This window comes from Dromiciops gliroides, chromosome 2 (assembly GCF_019393635.1).
Source record: "Dromiciops gliroides isolate mDroGli1 chromosome 2, mDroGli1.pri, whole genome shotgun sequence".
Classification (NCBI taxonomy): Eukaryota; Metazoa; Chordata; class Mammalia; order Microbiotheria; family Microbiotheriidae; genus Dromiciops; species Dromiciops gliroides.
The window spans coordinates 425,708,328-425,722,199 of NC_057862.1; the positions used below are offsets into that span (position 1 = coordinate 425,708,328).

A 13,872-nucleotide genomic window follows, 5' to 3' on the forward strand; every position below is an offset into this window, starting at 1 on the left:
TTGCTGCAGGGTCTACAAACCAACTAGGTTTTGCTACATCGGATCCATTAAAGGTGCTTTAGGATTCCAAAGGCTCCTTGAGGCTACTCCTAAAGAGCTAGCCTTTAGAAGTCTTATATGATGCTGAGGACTTAACACTATCTTTAGAGAAGATCACTTCAACTATTATCACTTTCTTCTAAATAATGATATTCTTTTAATTTGTAAAGTGAATGATAGAGAAGAGCATTTCTGTAATCTTAGTACAGAATACAGACTCATTTTCAGTATTTTATGTAGTAAAGAAAATGGTTAAGTTTAAAAGCTCATAAATTCCATTGAAAACTTTTTTGGGAAAAAAAATCTATTTGTTAATGCGAAGATCTCATCAGAGATACTCGTTGCATTTCAACAAATATTTATTAGCCCCCTGCTGCCCTAGCTGGTCTCTGCTAAGGACTTACTCACACCTGTGTGGCAAGGCTCCTCTTAACCCTAATGTTTCAGTGTTCCAAGTCCTAAAGGCTCATTTGGAGCTAACATTATTGAATTCCATTATTAGAATTTTTAAATAGCTCTATGTGTGTTAATTTTAAAATCATTTTCATTATATGTTGTTAGTTTATAATATACTTTGTTGTTGTGCTTTTGCCTTTTTTTTTTTTTAGAACAGACATTGCATTCTAATTTTACTTTAAGGCCTATATGTGTGATGTGGTTTTTATTTTTGTTTTAATGCAGTAAAAACATTGCTTTGTTTAATGCTTTCCTATAGCATTGTTTTTCACTGTCTTGGAAAGCAGCTTGCATTGTTAAACAATCTGGCTTTCCTGGGCTCCAAAATGAGCTCCGTTGGGCTTCAAAAATCTTACAAGGAAGATGGCATTTGGGAAAGCAAATGCTCACCTTGTTCCTTGTATATGTAAGTGGTTTTACTAAGTAGCCCTAAGCATTTCTAGGACATCATTTAGAATCTTGTAATTATAGAACATGAAATGAAGAGTGAATGTGCTATTGTAGAAGGGAGCCTTGAAAAAAAGAACAACAACTGGAATGGATATTGAAAACACATAATATTTAGAATATTCGAGCTAGAATGGCCCAGAAAACATAGAATGTCAGAACTGGAAGAGAACTTAGAACAGAGTTTTAGAGTTTGACAAGGCTGTAGCAGATAACTAAAATTTATATGGTGCTTTACATATACAGGGTGTTCCAGAAATCTTTATGTAGTTTCATATTATTAAATCTTAAAACTAAAAAAAAATCTTAAAACTGCACTAAGACTTTTGGGATACCCTGTATTATTGCATTTTATCCTCACAACCCTGAAGTGGGTGCTCCCTTTCTCCCATTTTTGCAGATGAAGAAATTAAAGTTGAGAAGAGTTTAAGTGACTTGCCCAGGACCACAAAATGATAAATATGTAAGGTGGGATTTGAATTGGGTCTTCCTAATTTCAAGCCCAGCACCTATTCTAAGCTTCCTCTTAACATAGAATGCCAGAACTGACAGAACTTCAGAAATCATATATTCTAATTTGCTCCTATTCCAGATGAGGAAATTGAAACTCCAAGAAATAAGTTAACTTTCATAGGTCATGTTACTAGTTTAGCGACAGAACCTGAAATTGGCTTGTTTCTATTTTGGGTACAGTGATAGATTCTTTTCCAAAGGTGGTCTTGGAGATTGACTTCTTTACTAATTTCCCTTCAATTCTGGTGAAAAATGTAAATGTGCAAGTTCATTTAGAGAACCATAGGCCCACTGAGAAAGGAAATGTTACAGGTTCAATGACTTGGTTTGATTAGATACTTTTTATCACTGAACTGGTTGCACAATTTATTTTCCCTTTGTTCTTTCTTTCCTGTAGCCTTACAGTGAGCCAAGTTGGCCAGAACTTCACATTTGTGCTTACTGACATTGACAGCAAACAGAGGTTTGGCTTCTGCCGCTTATCTTCAGGAGCTAAGAGCTGCTTCTGCATCTTAAGGTAAGGGGAGGTTGGGCTGTGGTTATTGGCTTGCTTGAAAGCACAGTATTGGGTCTAGCTTTGTTACAAATGTAATTTAAGTTTTCCAGCTGTTCTCCATCGTTCCCTATCTCTTTCCTGCAAGTCACTGCACTTTGGGCAAAGGATTTCAAAATATTGTTCATGTGCTTTTTAAGCTTAGGAAGATAATTTTCATTATTTATTTGTATTTCATGCCTTGAATGAAGGAGTCAATGCTTCTAGGTCATGTGTGAAAGTTGGATGACATAGCTTGAGCTCGTCCTGTTATCTTGAGCTGTCAGAAATTATCTTGTTAAGCTTCTTTTTAAACATTTTGTATATGCAGGATCATTAATAAACATGTGTCTGCATCTAAGACTGTCTTGCCAAAGCTGATCATGTCTTCCTCAATTTCTACAGAAAATGCTCTTGGAGTTCAGTGGTAGTTATTGTTACTTCCATGAAGTCTTTCCTGATTTCTCCACCTCCTCCTCCATCAACATAGTATTTTGGTTTTGCTTCTATAAATAATTTATGTATTATCTTATATTATAATACTATTTGTGTCATATCCTTGATTAGATTGTGATCTTCCTGAATGACAAGGGTTATATTTTGTTTAAATTTTGTATCTCACTTAGAACTGAGCACAGGGCTCTGCTTGTAGTAAATATGTTGGGCATTTTAATGTTTGCTGAAACAAATTATTTCATGATTGCAGGGGACAAGGTAATTCAATACAGTGATAGAATCATTGAAACTTATAGACTCATAGGTTATCTAGTTCCACTCCTTCTTGAGTGATGAGGAATCCACTCCTTCCAGAGGTGGCCTCTTCCACGTTTTGAAAATCCTTATTTTTCTTTATATTGGTTGAAAATCTGCCTTTCTTCAACTTCATCCCATTGTTCTAGTCTTGTTCTCTGGAGCTCATCAGACCAACTCTAATTCCTCTTCCATGGGATAGCCTTTCCCCCAAACACCAAATAAACAAAACTCAAAGCACTTCAACCATAACAACAACAAAAATTGGTGTTTATATAATGCTTCAGGGTTTGCTTTACAGTCCTCATCTCATTGGACTCTCACAGCAGCCATCAATGTTGCCATTCCCTGTCCCCACCCCCTTCTCCTTCCTCTGTTCCAGGCTAACTATCACCGGTAACTCCAGTGATCCTCATGCATCCTGCTTTCCAATCCTTCCTCCTTCCTAGGTGTCCTCCTCTGCTCCCTGGATCTTTGTAAATCTCCATTTGTGTCCTGGCATTCCACTTGTTTGATACTTGATTTCCTTCTGCCAGCAATGGTCAGAGTGAGTTCTGGTGTGGAGGGGCTGTGTGGAAATTGCATTTCAGTGCTGCACGTTGTTCCTGAGGGAGAACTAAAGGTATCCCATACATACCACTCTCCATCTGCCTCTGTTAAATAGGTGTCAGAGGGGCCTGTCTCCTGTCTCTTGCTGCTAACATGGCACAGCCCAGGTCAGGGGAACTTCAAGGTGCCCCTGACAAAACCCTGTTACCAAGGACTTGGACGTGGGCCTCTGAAATGAAAGGCCAGACCTTGGGTGAATTCCAGAAAGAGGATGTCTCTCTGGTGTACCAATTCCCCCATTACATTTTATTTTTTCTTCCTATTCCCCTCCCCACTTTCTCCCTCAAAAACAGGCACATGTTACACTGGGGACAGGAGGAGTAGAGCTCCTGTGCTTTCAGGTCTCTTAACTTGAAGTGTTAGACATTTATGGTCTTCTGTACAGACTTCTTGATCACACCAGAGGTAGCACAGCATATTAGGAAGAGCACTGCCCTTGGAATCAGAAGACTTCCCTTAAGTTTTGACTCCTGTGTGACTATGAACCACACATTACCTCTCTGAACCCAAATTTCCTTATCTGTAAAAGAGTGCTAGAATGGAAGTGAAGGGATCTGGGCCCTAGCCAGTTGTAATTGATTTTGGTCAGGTCACCTTACCTCATTGGTTTATCAACAAAAATATTTGTACTCCCTACTTCCCAGAATTTTTGTAAGGAAAGTGCTTTATAAAATTCAAGCATTATAAAAAGGAAAGCTGCCACTACCACCACCACCACTACTACTTGTTGTTCTGAAGGAAACAAGGAATTCCAAGAGGTAGAGGTGAGGAAAGAGTACATTTTAGGCAGGGGGTCAACCACTGAAAAGGTATGAAGAGAGCCAGGCATGGTCCATGCCTGTAATCCCTGTTGATAAGAAGGCAGAGGGTAGCAGAACTCAAGAGTTCTGAGCTGCACTGTGCATAGAATTGGATGTTGACATTAAATTTGGCATTAATATGGTGAGTCTCTGGGAACAGGGGACCACCAGGTTGCCTAAGTAGTAAACCAATCCAGGCTAGAAACAAAATAGGCCAAAAGCTCTGATGCTGATTGGTAGTGGGAGCCCTGTGTACTTTTAGTCTGGGTGAGGTAGGATGATCCAGTTTTTAAGAAAAAAGAAAGAAAGAAAGAAAGAAAGAAAGAAAGAAAGAAAACAGGATAATATCATGTATGAGTAATATAAAGGGAGCCAGTTTATTGGAATATAGTGTGTGAATTGGAGTAAATATAGTAAGACTTGAAAGGGAGATTGGGACCAGGTTGTGAAGGGGTTTTTTTGTTTTTGTTTTTGTTTTTACGGGGCAATGGGGGTTAAGTGACTTGCTCAGGGTCACACAGCTAGTAAGTGTCAAGTGTCTGAGTCTGGATTTGACCTCAGGTCCTCCTGAATCCGGGGCCGGTGCTTTATCCACTGTGCTATCTAGCCGCCCCCGTGAAGGGTTTTAAATTCCAAACAGAAGGCCTTATATTTAATTGTAAAGACAATAGAGAGTCATTGGAGTGACATGGCCAAACATATACTGTAGGAAAATAATTCTGGAAGCTGCATAGAAGATGGATTGGAGAGCTGAGACCGAATAAGAGAAGATTGTGGTAATCCAAGTGAGAGATGCCAAACTAGGTTTGTGGCCATTTGAGTAGAGAGAAGAGTGCCAATGTGTGAGATAACAAGATTTGGCAGCTGACTGGATATATGGAGTAAGGAAGAGTAATAAGTTAGGGATAATACCAAAATTTCCAACCTGAATGTCTGGAAGAGTAGCAGAATCCTTGAGAGAAAAAGGGAAGTGCAGGAGAGGAATGGATTTTAGAGGAAAGTTTGCCTCTGCATCGTTTGAAATATCTATCAGCAGTTGGAAATATATGACTGGAGCACAGAAGAGATTAGGGCTAGATATTATACATTTGGGATTTTTTTAATAGAGACTATAAACCTATCAAGTCCTTTAGTGAGAGGATGTAGAGAGAATAGAAGAGGGCCCAGAAAGAGCTAAGGGGAACACCCTAGCCTTAGAGATTGGGATATGAATGAAGAACCAGTAAAGGAGACTAAAAAGGAATAATCAGATACTAAGGAGAATTTTTAAAAAACCAGAAAAGTTATGAAAATCCAGAGAAGAGATTCTCCAGGAGGAGAGGGCAGCAGCTACTGGGTACAAGTTGGAGAAAAAATATCAGCAAATGTTCTTTGGCTTGAAAGTATCCTTAATGCATAGAATGTTATAACATAGACTGTTTAAACTGAAAATTACTATAGGAAATAGAATTTTAGAACATAGAATCATGGAATGGTCGCATTTAGAACACAGAATGTTAGAGCTAAAAGGCAATCTAATTCAGTCAACTACTCCTCACCCCACAATCATTTTACAAAGAAAGGAACTTATATCTTTTATAATTTCTTTTTCTTTTCTTTTCTTTTTTTTTTTTTTGGTGGGGCAATGAGGGTTAAGTGACTTGCCCAGGGTCACACAGCTAGTAAGTGTCAAGGGTCTGAGGCCGGATTTGAACTCAGGTCCTCCTGAATCCAGGGCCGGTGCTTTATCCACTGTGCCATCTAGCTGCCCCAAAAGGAACTTATATCTAGAGAGGAAAGACATGAGATTTAGAGCTGTAAGAGATCTTGGAAGAAAGAGTTAAGTGATTTGTCTAAAGTCACACAGCCAGAAAGGAGCAGAACTGGTACTTAAGTCCAGGCACTCTGTCTATAAATACAGTACACCACACCATGGTGGACTATTTATTGCTTGTTGCAATTCAGGTATGTCTGTATAGATATAACTATAGATATACTGATACACATATATTTATACCTACTTATAGATATGGATATATGTCTGTGTATACATATATGTATATTTATACACACTTATCTAGCATGTCAGGATAGCCAAAGCCCAGAAATTGTCAGGATGAAATCCACTGAATTTTTATATGGATGTGCTTGGTTTTCTTTCTGGTGATTTCAGAAAGTATTTCAGTGTCATCTCTTTTTGCAAGATCAATGTATTTGCCATTTTATACGTAGTATTTTTTTTCTGCCATAGGTAGGTACAATCATTTGATCAGTTGGGGTATTGTTTTGTTGAACTCTTTAAAAATGAGAAACATTGTAATCTAGTAATGGAGAGTCAAAAGACCTAGGTCCAAGGGTTTTCTCACAGTTCTTATTTTTTTGTGATTTTGGTCAAGTCATTCTGTTCTCTGGGCCCTGGTTTCCTAATTTGTGAAGTAAAGGGCTTACACTAAATGCTCGTTTCCACATTGAGAAGTTCTGTGTTCTAACATTTTGTGTTTTAAGGTTCCATGAAATTATTACATTCTTTTATTCTAGAACTTTTTGTAGGTTGGACTCCAATGTATCCTCCCTGGCTGACTATTATTTTTGAGCCAACAAGGTCATTTAATGTAATTATAGTTGGTGGGTATGATTGATAGGACACATCAAACTGGGGATTAATATATTGAAAATAGAAAGAAGCAATAACTGGTTATGCTGTTTCTGGAAAACTTTATATGAACTAACTTCAGTATTTTTTTCTTTTCTTTCTGTAATTGTCCTATAAGGTTGTTCCCAGGTTATCATGATTTTTGTCTGTTTTCTTTTTGATTAGGAAACAACCAATTGGCTTACTTTCTATCTGTTACCATAACTGAATGGAAAGGACTTAGTGGATATGACATGAAGCAATGTCCTGGAATTGGATCTGGAAGATGAAATTAAAAAAAAAAAAAAACTAAATGTATTATGTTTGTACCCAGAAAGTTTTCCTATGGAAGCCTATATTAACTCATTATTAAGGATCTTTTAGCAACTAGAGCTGACCAATAAGGGAATATGTTGTCTTACCAAATAGTGAATTTCCCATCAGAAGACATCTTTAGAGGTTAGATGACCACTTGTTGGGGATGTCATCAAGAGAATTCTTACTATAGATGACAGTTGGACTATATTATACTTGAAATCCTTTGCAGCTGTAACATTATGCAATATTTAGGTCCACTTCAGCTCTGATGTTCTCAGTTGTATGAGCTAACATTCTATGCTCTAAGGTCCCTTTAGGCTTTTACATTCTATTTTGTAAGACTGCTTCCAGGTCTTATCTTTTATATTCTAAGGCCCCTTCAAGCTCTAACCTTCCACATGCTAAAATAGCTTCTAGCTTTACCCTTTAAATCTTTTAAGATTCTTTGCAGAAATAATTTCTATATTCTAAGGTCCCTTTTAGTTCTTATACTCCAAGTTCTAACATTATATACTATAATTTACAGCAGTGGAGACTTATTTACATTAATATTCACCATGGAAATTTTTTTAAGCATATAAAAAATAATTTAAATCCTGCAAATTAAATTTTGTTTGGTTTCAGATTTGCCAACACTTTTCTACCCAAACTCTCTCCACCCCTTTCTTACACAGGTCTGTGTCTTGGACTCTCTATTTTCTCCCTCTGTACTGTTTCACTTGGTAATCTCATCAGTTCTCATGGACTGAATTAACATATCTGTGCTTATGATTCTCCAGTTAACCTAACCTCTCTGTTGAACTTCAATCCATCTCCACCTGTTTATTGGACATCTTGAGTAAGATGCCTCATAGTCATCTCAAAATCAACATGTCCAAAATTGAACTCTATCTCTCTCCCCAAACTCTCCCCTTTTCCTAATTTTCCTCTTGCTGTCTACACTGTCACTATCCCACTAGTCACTTAGGTTCAAAACCTAGGTATCATCCTCAACTCCTCAGATTCTCTCACTTCCAATATCCAAACATTTCCCAATTTTTACCAATTTCCCAAACATTACCTATAGGTTTTACCTTTGTAACATCTCTCACCCCCTTCTCTCCTTTGGCACTGCCACTATTCTGGTACAGGCCCTCATCACCTCACACTTGGATCATTTCAATAGCCTGCTGCTTTGTCTCCCTGTTTCAAATCTTTCCTTATTCCTGTCCATGCTCCACTCAGCTGTCGAAGTGATCTTTCTAAAGTACACATCTGACCATGTCACCTCCCTCCTCGATGAATTCTGGTTGCTCCTTATTGCCTCCAGGATCAAATATAAAATCCTCTGTTTGACAACCTGGTGCTCTTTCCCAAACCTTTTTTATCTTACTGCACATCATTACCCCACCCCACTACAAACCCCTGTCCCCAATTCAATGTACTCTGTTATCCAGTGACCTGGCCTCCTTGCTGTTAAACAATGAATTCTATTCCTAGGAACAGTTAGTCGATTGAATTATTTCATTAATAATGGTGGATGGTCATTACTTCATATGCACTTAAATAATCAAAGACTTTTTCTTCTAGTGAGTTCCTTGGAGAGGCAGTCTAATGTAACAGAAAGTTCCCTTGATCTTGAAACCAGAATACTTGAGTTCAACTTCTTGCTATATTACTTTACTTACTATGTTACCACTTAGAACTTCAGTTTCCTTTTCTATAGACTCCTTTGATCTGACCTGCCCATTTTATAGATGAGGAACTGAGGCACAGACAAGAGAAGTTAGTTGCTAAAATAACACAGGTAATAAGTGTAACATAGCTAGAATTGTAATTAGGGGCATTTGATTTTGAATCAAGGGGCTTTCATTTTATATCCAGTGCTCTTTTCAGTGTTTCATGGTGGATAGAATGCTGGGCTTTTCTACAGGAAGACCTGAATTCAGACCTTGCATCTGATACTAGCTATGTGATACTGGGTAAGTTACTTAACCTCTTTAATCCCATCTATAAAATGGGAGTACTTATACCAGTAGTACCTACCTCATAGGACTCTTGTGAGGCTTTGAGATGATGTGTATAAAGCCCTTTGCAAATCTTAACAATTATGTGTCATCTATTATTTGTAGTATTCATTCATTCATTCATTTAGTTATTTGTTCATCTATTTATCTATCCATTAAGTAATTAATCTATACCTTAATTTATATTTTAATTTTTCTTTCTTTCTTTCATTCATTCATTCATTCATTCATTCATTCATTCATTCATTCATTCATTCATTCATTCATTTCCTTACCAGCACTGTGCCATACTTGTGCTCCCTGCCTATTTCCTAGGTCTGTTGTGTGGATAGCACATCCTACATCCCAAAGCGCTCTAGAATGGAAGCCACTATTATTCTCTTTTGTTCACTAACACATCAATCTCTACCTGACCATAACCTAGTAAGATTCACTTTTCTTTGTGTAGTACAAGCTAGAATTAGAAACAAGAAAGAAACAAGGCTTTAGGGCCTTCAGCTTCTAGCTCAGTCAACGTGGGTATTTTTTTTTAAACCATTTGTAGTGTAGGAGAGAAATCAAAAGGGTCTGTTTCCTCAGGCAGGTGCTGGATGTATGTGTGTGATGGCCCCTTTAGTAAAAAGAGAGGGATGGGGGGGGGGAGGTAGTTGTGGGGACAGCGCTAAGCTCTCTACCTTAAAAGCAGGTGCTGTTGAAATATTCCAGAAACAGATGGAATCCTCCATCTCACTTTCAAGCCATTTATGATAGTCTTGCCTTAGGGCACCCTGCTATACAAACAAGCATAATCTAATGTTGGAGGGGTCTGTCTGGCCTTTTGAGTCACTCTATCCCCATCCCCCAACAGCTCTGGAGAAATCAGGTTTTTCTTTCCAGTGCCTTAAATTTAATTTGGGAAAGCTGGGTCGCTCTTACCATGGGGGAGTTTCCTTAGTCATTCAAGTGTTTCTTACCTCCTCTGAATCCCATTTCTGCTCCTTTTAATGGGGGAACATCATGGTGTTCTGAAAAGAACTGGACTTGGAATCAGTTGAGTTTGTGGGCTGTGTCTGTAGTTATGTCATCTTGGACGAGCTGTTCTATAACTTTTTGAACCTCAGTTTCATCATAACCTCGTGTGTGTGTGTGTGTGTGTGTGTGTGTAGGGGGGGTGGAGTTTGGTGGAAAGGGGGAGATAATGTGTACATCCCTATTTATAGGCTATGATGAAGAAACTGCTTTATAAATCTTAGTGTTATGGAATTTGAATTGTGGTTTAGGTTAAAACTAAGAAGATTGATACTGTTTTATTCCTTATGAATATTTGAGGGGAGAAAACAGTCTTTGGGAGAAATAGCATGTAATTATCCACATTCTCCTTTGAAAGGTGAGAAAACTGAGGGTCAAATAGATTTAGTGACTTCTCCAAGACTATTTAGTTAGTAAATAGTTCTGCAAAAACTTGAACTTTCTATCATTCAGCATTTTCTCCTTGCTTTTGGTTTCTATCAGAAACTTTTCAGAGCTCAGTGCTATCACTACTAGTTTCTAGGATGAAAATCTTTCCTAGGTTCTTTCCTCTTTAAAAAAAAAAATGAGGGGAATCCTACAAGGGTAAATATATTTTAAAATATTAATATTTTAATTCCTCCTCAATTACATATAAAATTAACATTATTTTTCCCCCAAAAATTATGAGTTCTGAATTATCTCTATTCCTTCTTTCCCTTCTCCTGCCTCATTGAGAAGGCAAGCAATTTGATATAGGTTATATATGTGTAATCATGCAATACATATTTCCCAGTAAGTCATGCTGTAAAAGAAAAAACCGACAAAAAAAACCCCAAAAACAAGAAAAACCAAGAAAGTAAAGAAAAAGTATGCTTTGATCTGTATTCAGGCACCATCAGTTCTTACTCTTGTCTTGGGTCATTGTATTGCTGAGAATAGCTAAGTTATTCACAGTTGATCACCATACAATATAGCTGTTACTGTATATAATATTCTCCTGGTTCTACTTATTTCACTTTGCATCATTTCATGCAGCTCCTTTCAAGTTTTTCTGAGAGCTTCCTGATTGTCACTTCTTGTGGCATAATAATATTCCATCATAATAATATACCTCAACCTGTTCAGCTGTTCCACAGTTGATGGACATCCCCTCCATTTCTAATTCTTTGCCACCACTAAAACAGCTGCTCTTTTTGTACACATAGGTTCCTTTTCCTTTTTTGTTTTCTCTTTGGCATAAAAACCTAGTAACATCATGAGGATGCATTCTTTTTTTTTTTTTTTTGGTGAGGCAATAAAGGTTAAGTGACTTGCCCAGGGTCACACAGCTAGTAAATGTTAATTGTCTGAGGCCAGATTTGAACTCAGGTCCTCCTGATTCCAGGGCTGGTGCTCTATCCACTGCACCACCTAGCTGCCCCGATATTCTTTTTTTAAAAAATTGTTTTTAAAAAACTTTTTTCAGTTAATAGCATTTTATTTTTTTCTAATTACATATAAAGATAATTTTCAGCATTCTTTTTTTTTTCTGGGGCAATGAGGGTTAAATGACTTGCCCAGGGTCACACAGAACATTCATTTTTTGTAAGATTTTGAGTTTCAAATTTTTCTCCTTCCCTTTCTTTCCTCCTGCCTAAGTCAGTAAGTAAGCTGATGTAGATTTTGTATGTACAATCATGTTAAAAGTATTTCCATATTGGTCATGTGAAAGAAGAATGAGAACAAAGGAGAAAACCACAAGAAAGAAAAAACAAACAAAAAAGTGAAAATAGTATGCTTCAATCTGCATTCAAACTCCATAGTTCTTTTTCTGGATTTGGATAGTATTTTCTATCATTAGTCTTTTGGAATTATCTAGGATCATTGTATTGCTGAGAAGAGCTAAGTCTATCACATTGATCATTGCACAATGTTGCTGTTATTGTGTACACTTCACTCAGCATCAGTTCATGTAAGTCTATAAAGGTATATTTTTGAAAAATAATCATCAGGGGCAGCTAGGTAGCACAGTGGCTAGAGCACTGACCCTGGAGTCAGGAGGATCTGAGTTCAAATTTGGTTTCAGACACTTACTAGCTTTGTGACCCTTGGCTAGTCACTTAACACTGATTGCCTTTGGAAAAAGAGAAAAAAAGAAAAGTAGTCATGGTGGTAGTAGTGGCAGCAGCATTACCTATTTATATGGGGCATTACCTATTTATTACATTTACATTACCACAACCCTATGATTTAGACAGTGATATTGGAGAAAAGAGGAGAAACACAGAAATGCTCTGGCCTCATGAGAGGATAATAATTAGCCACAGAGAGAAAGTAGAACTGCTAGGTTTGGTTCTGATTTTGCTTCTATTTTCTCTGCCAAGGAGAATGACCTTTATCCTAGAAATAATGGAATAAAAATAGATAACAAGGAGTTGATACCCAAGATAAGTAAGGAGCTAATAAGAGGGCTCCTAGTTGTCCTTGATTTCCCATTACTTGGCATACATCCTCAAGTACTGGTAGAAAGGATTGGTGAATGTAATTGCCAAGCCATTGTCAGTGATATTTGAAAGATCATAGAAAATGGGAGAGGTACTGGAAAAAGGCAAATGTCCCTTTTGAAAAAGGGAAGAGAACAAACTATAAATGCTAGGCTAGTAAGCTCAATTTAGACTCCTCGGAGATTTCTAAAGCAAATCATAAAAGAGATAGTTAGTGAACTAGAAAAGTAAAGCTTTGTTTACAAAGAGCCAGCATGGCACCCGCAAGAACAGATCAGGCCATACTAGCTGCATATCTTTGCTTGATGGGCTTTACTACATTAGTAGGCTAGGAGAATAGTGAAGATATTGTTTTCCTATATTTTAGCAAAGCATTTTATAAAGTATATTAGAGTAATCTTATGGACAAGATAGAGGTGGACTAAGGCATAATACAATTGGATAAATTCAGGACTTGTTGAATGGTCAGATTCAGAGAACAGTCATTAAAAGTCCACTGTCCCTTTGGTGGTCATTCCCAGTGGAGGACTGCCTCAGAAGTGTATGTTGGCCACTGTGTTCTTTAATATGATTATCAATTACTTGGATAAAGGCAGAAGTGGAGTGCTTATCTGATTTGCAGAGTACACAAGGCTGGGAGGAATAGCTAACATATTGGATGACACTATTAAAATCCAAAAGTTAAAGAATTGGCCTGAATCTAATAAGACGAAGTTAAACAGAGGTAAGTGTAAATAAAGCCTTATATTTGGGTTAAAAATGAACTTCACAAATACAAGATTGGGGAGCAATAGGTTTTGGGGTTTAGGAGGTATTTTGGGAAAAGGTTTGGGGGTTTTAGTAGACTGCAAGTTTAATCTGAGTTAGCAGTGTGATGTGGAGCTAAAGAAGGTAATTTATAATCTCCGGCTGCATTACAAGAGGCAGAGCTTAAGAGAATCCGGAAGTAAGAGTCTTTCTGTACTTTGTCTAGGTCAGAACCACAAGTAGAATATTGTGTTGAATTCTTAGTACCACAGTTTAGGAAACACGTGGAGTAGAGAACATCTAAAGGTCAGCTAGTATGGTCTTTGTTTGTTTGTTTATATGCCTATTTATGGATTTGATCTTTTTTTCATTTCTGAAAATGTTTAGAGAAGTAGATTTACCCTAAGTACTGGTTTAATTGAATCCCTAAATTTTGGTGTATTGTCTCATTGTTGTCATTATCTTTTTTTTTTTTAGTGAGGCAGTTGGGGTTAAGTGACTTTCCCAGGGTCACACAGCTAGTAAGTGTCAAGTATCTGTGGCCAGATTTGAACTCAGGTACTTGTGACTC

At 37.4% G+C, this 13,872-nt stretch overlaps 1 protein-coding gene across 7 annotated transcripts in view; it reads left to right on the forward strand.

The window, feature by feature from the left end:
* DENND1A (DENN domain containing 1A) overlaps positions 1 to 13,872 on the forward strand; it is a 673,977-nt gene that overhangs the window by 203,258 nt on the left and 456,847 nt on the right. For 6 of the 7 annotated variants that reach the window (XM_043984170.1, XM_043984174.1, XM_043984173.1 and 3 more), the window contains one exon: positions 1,853 to 1,972. In XM_043984170.1, coding sequence (XP_043840105.1) covers positions 1,853 to 1,972 — 120 coding nt within the window. Of the gene's footprint in view, positions 1 to 1,852; positions 1,973 to 13,872 lie in introns of those variants that run through there. The other variant, XM_043984177.1, reaches the window with a different exon arrangement.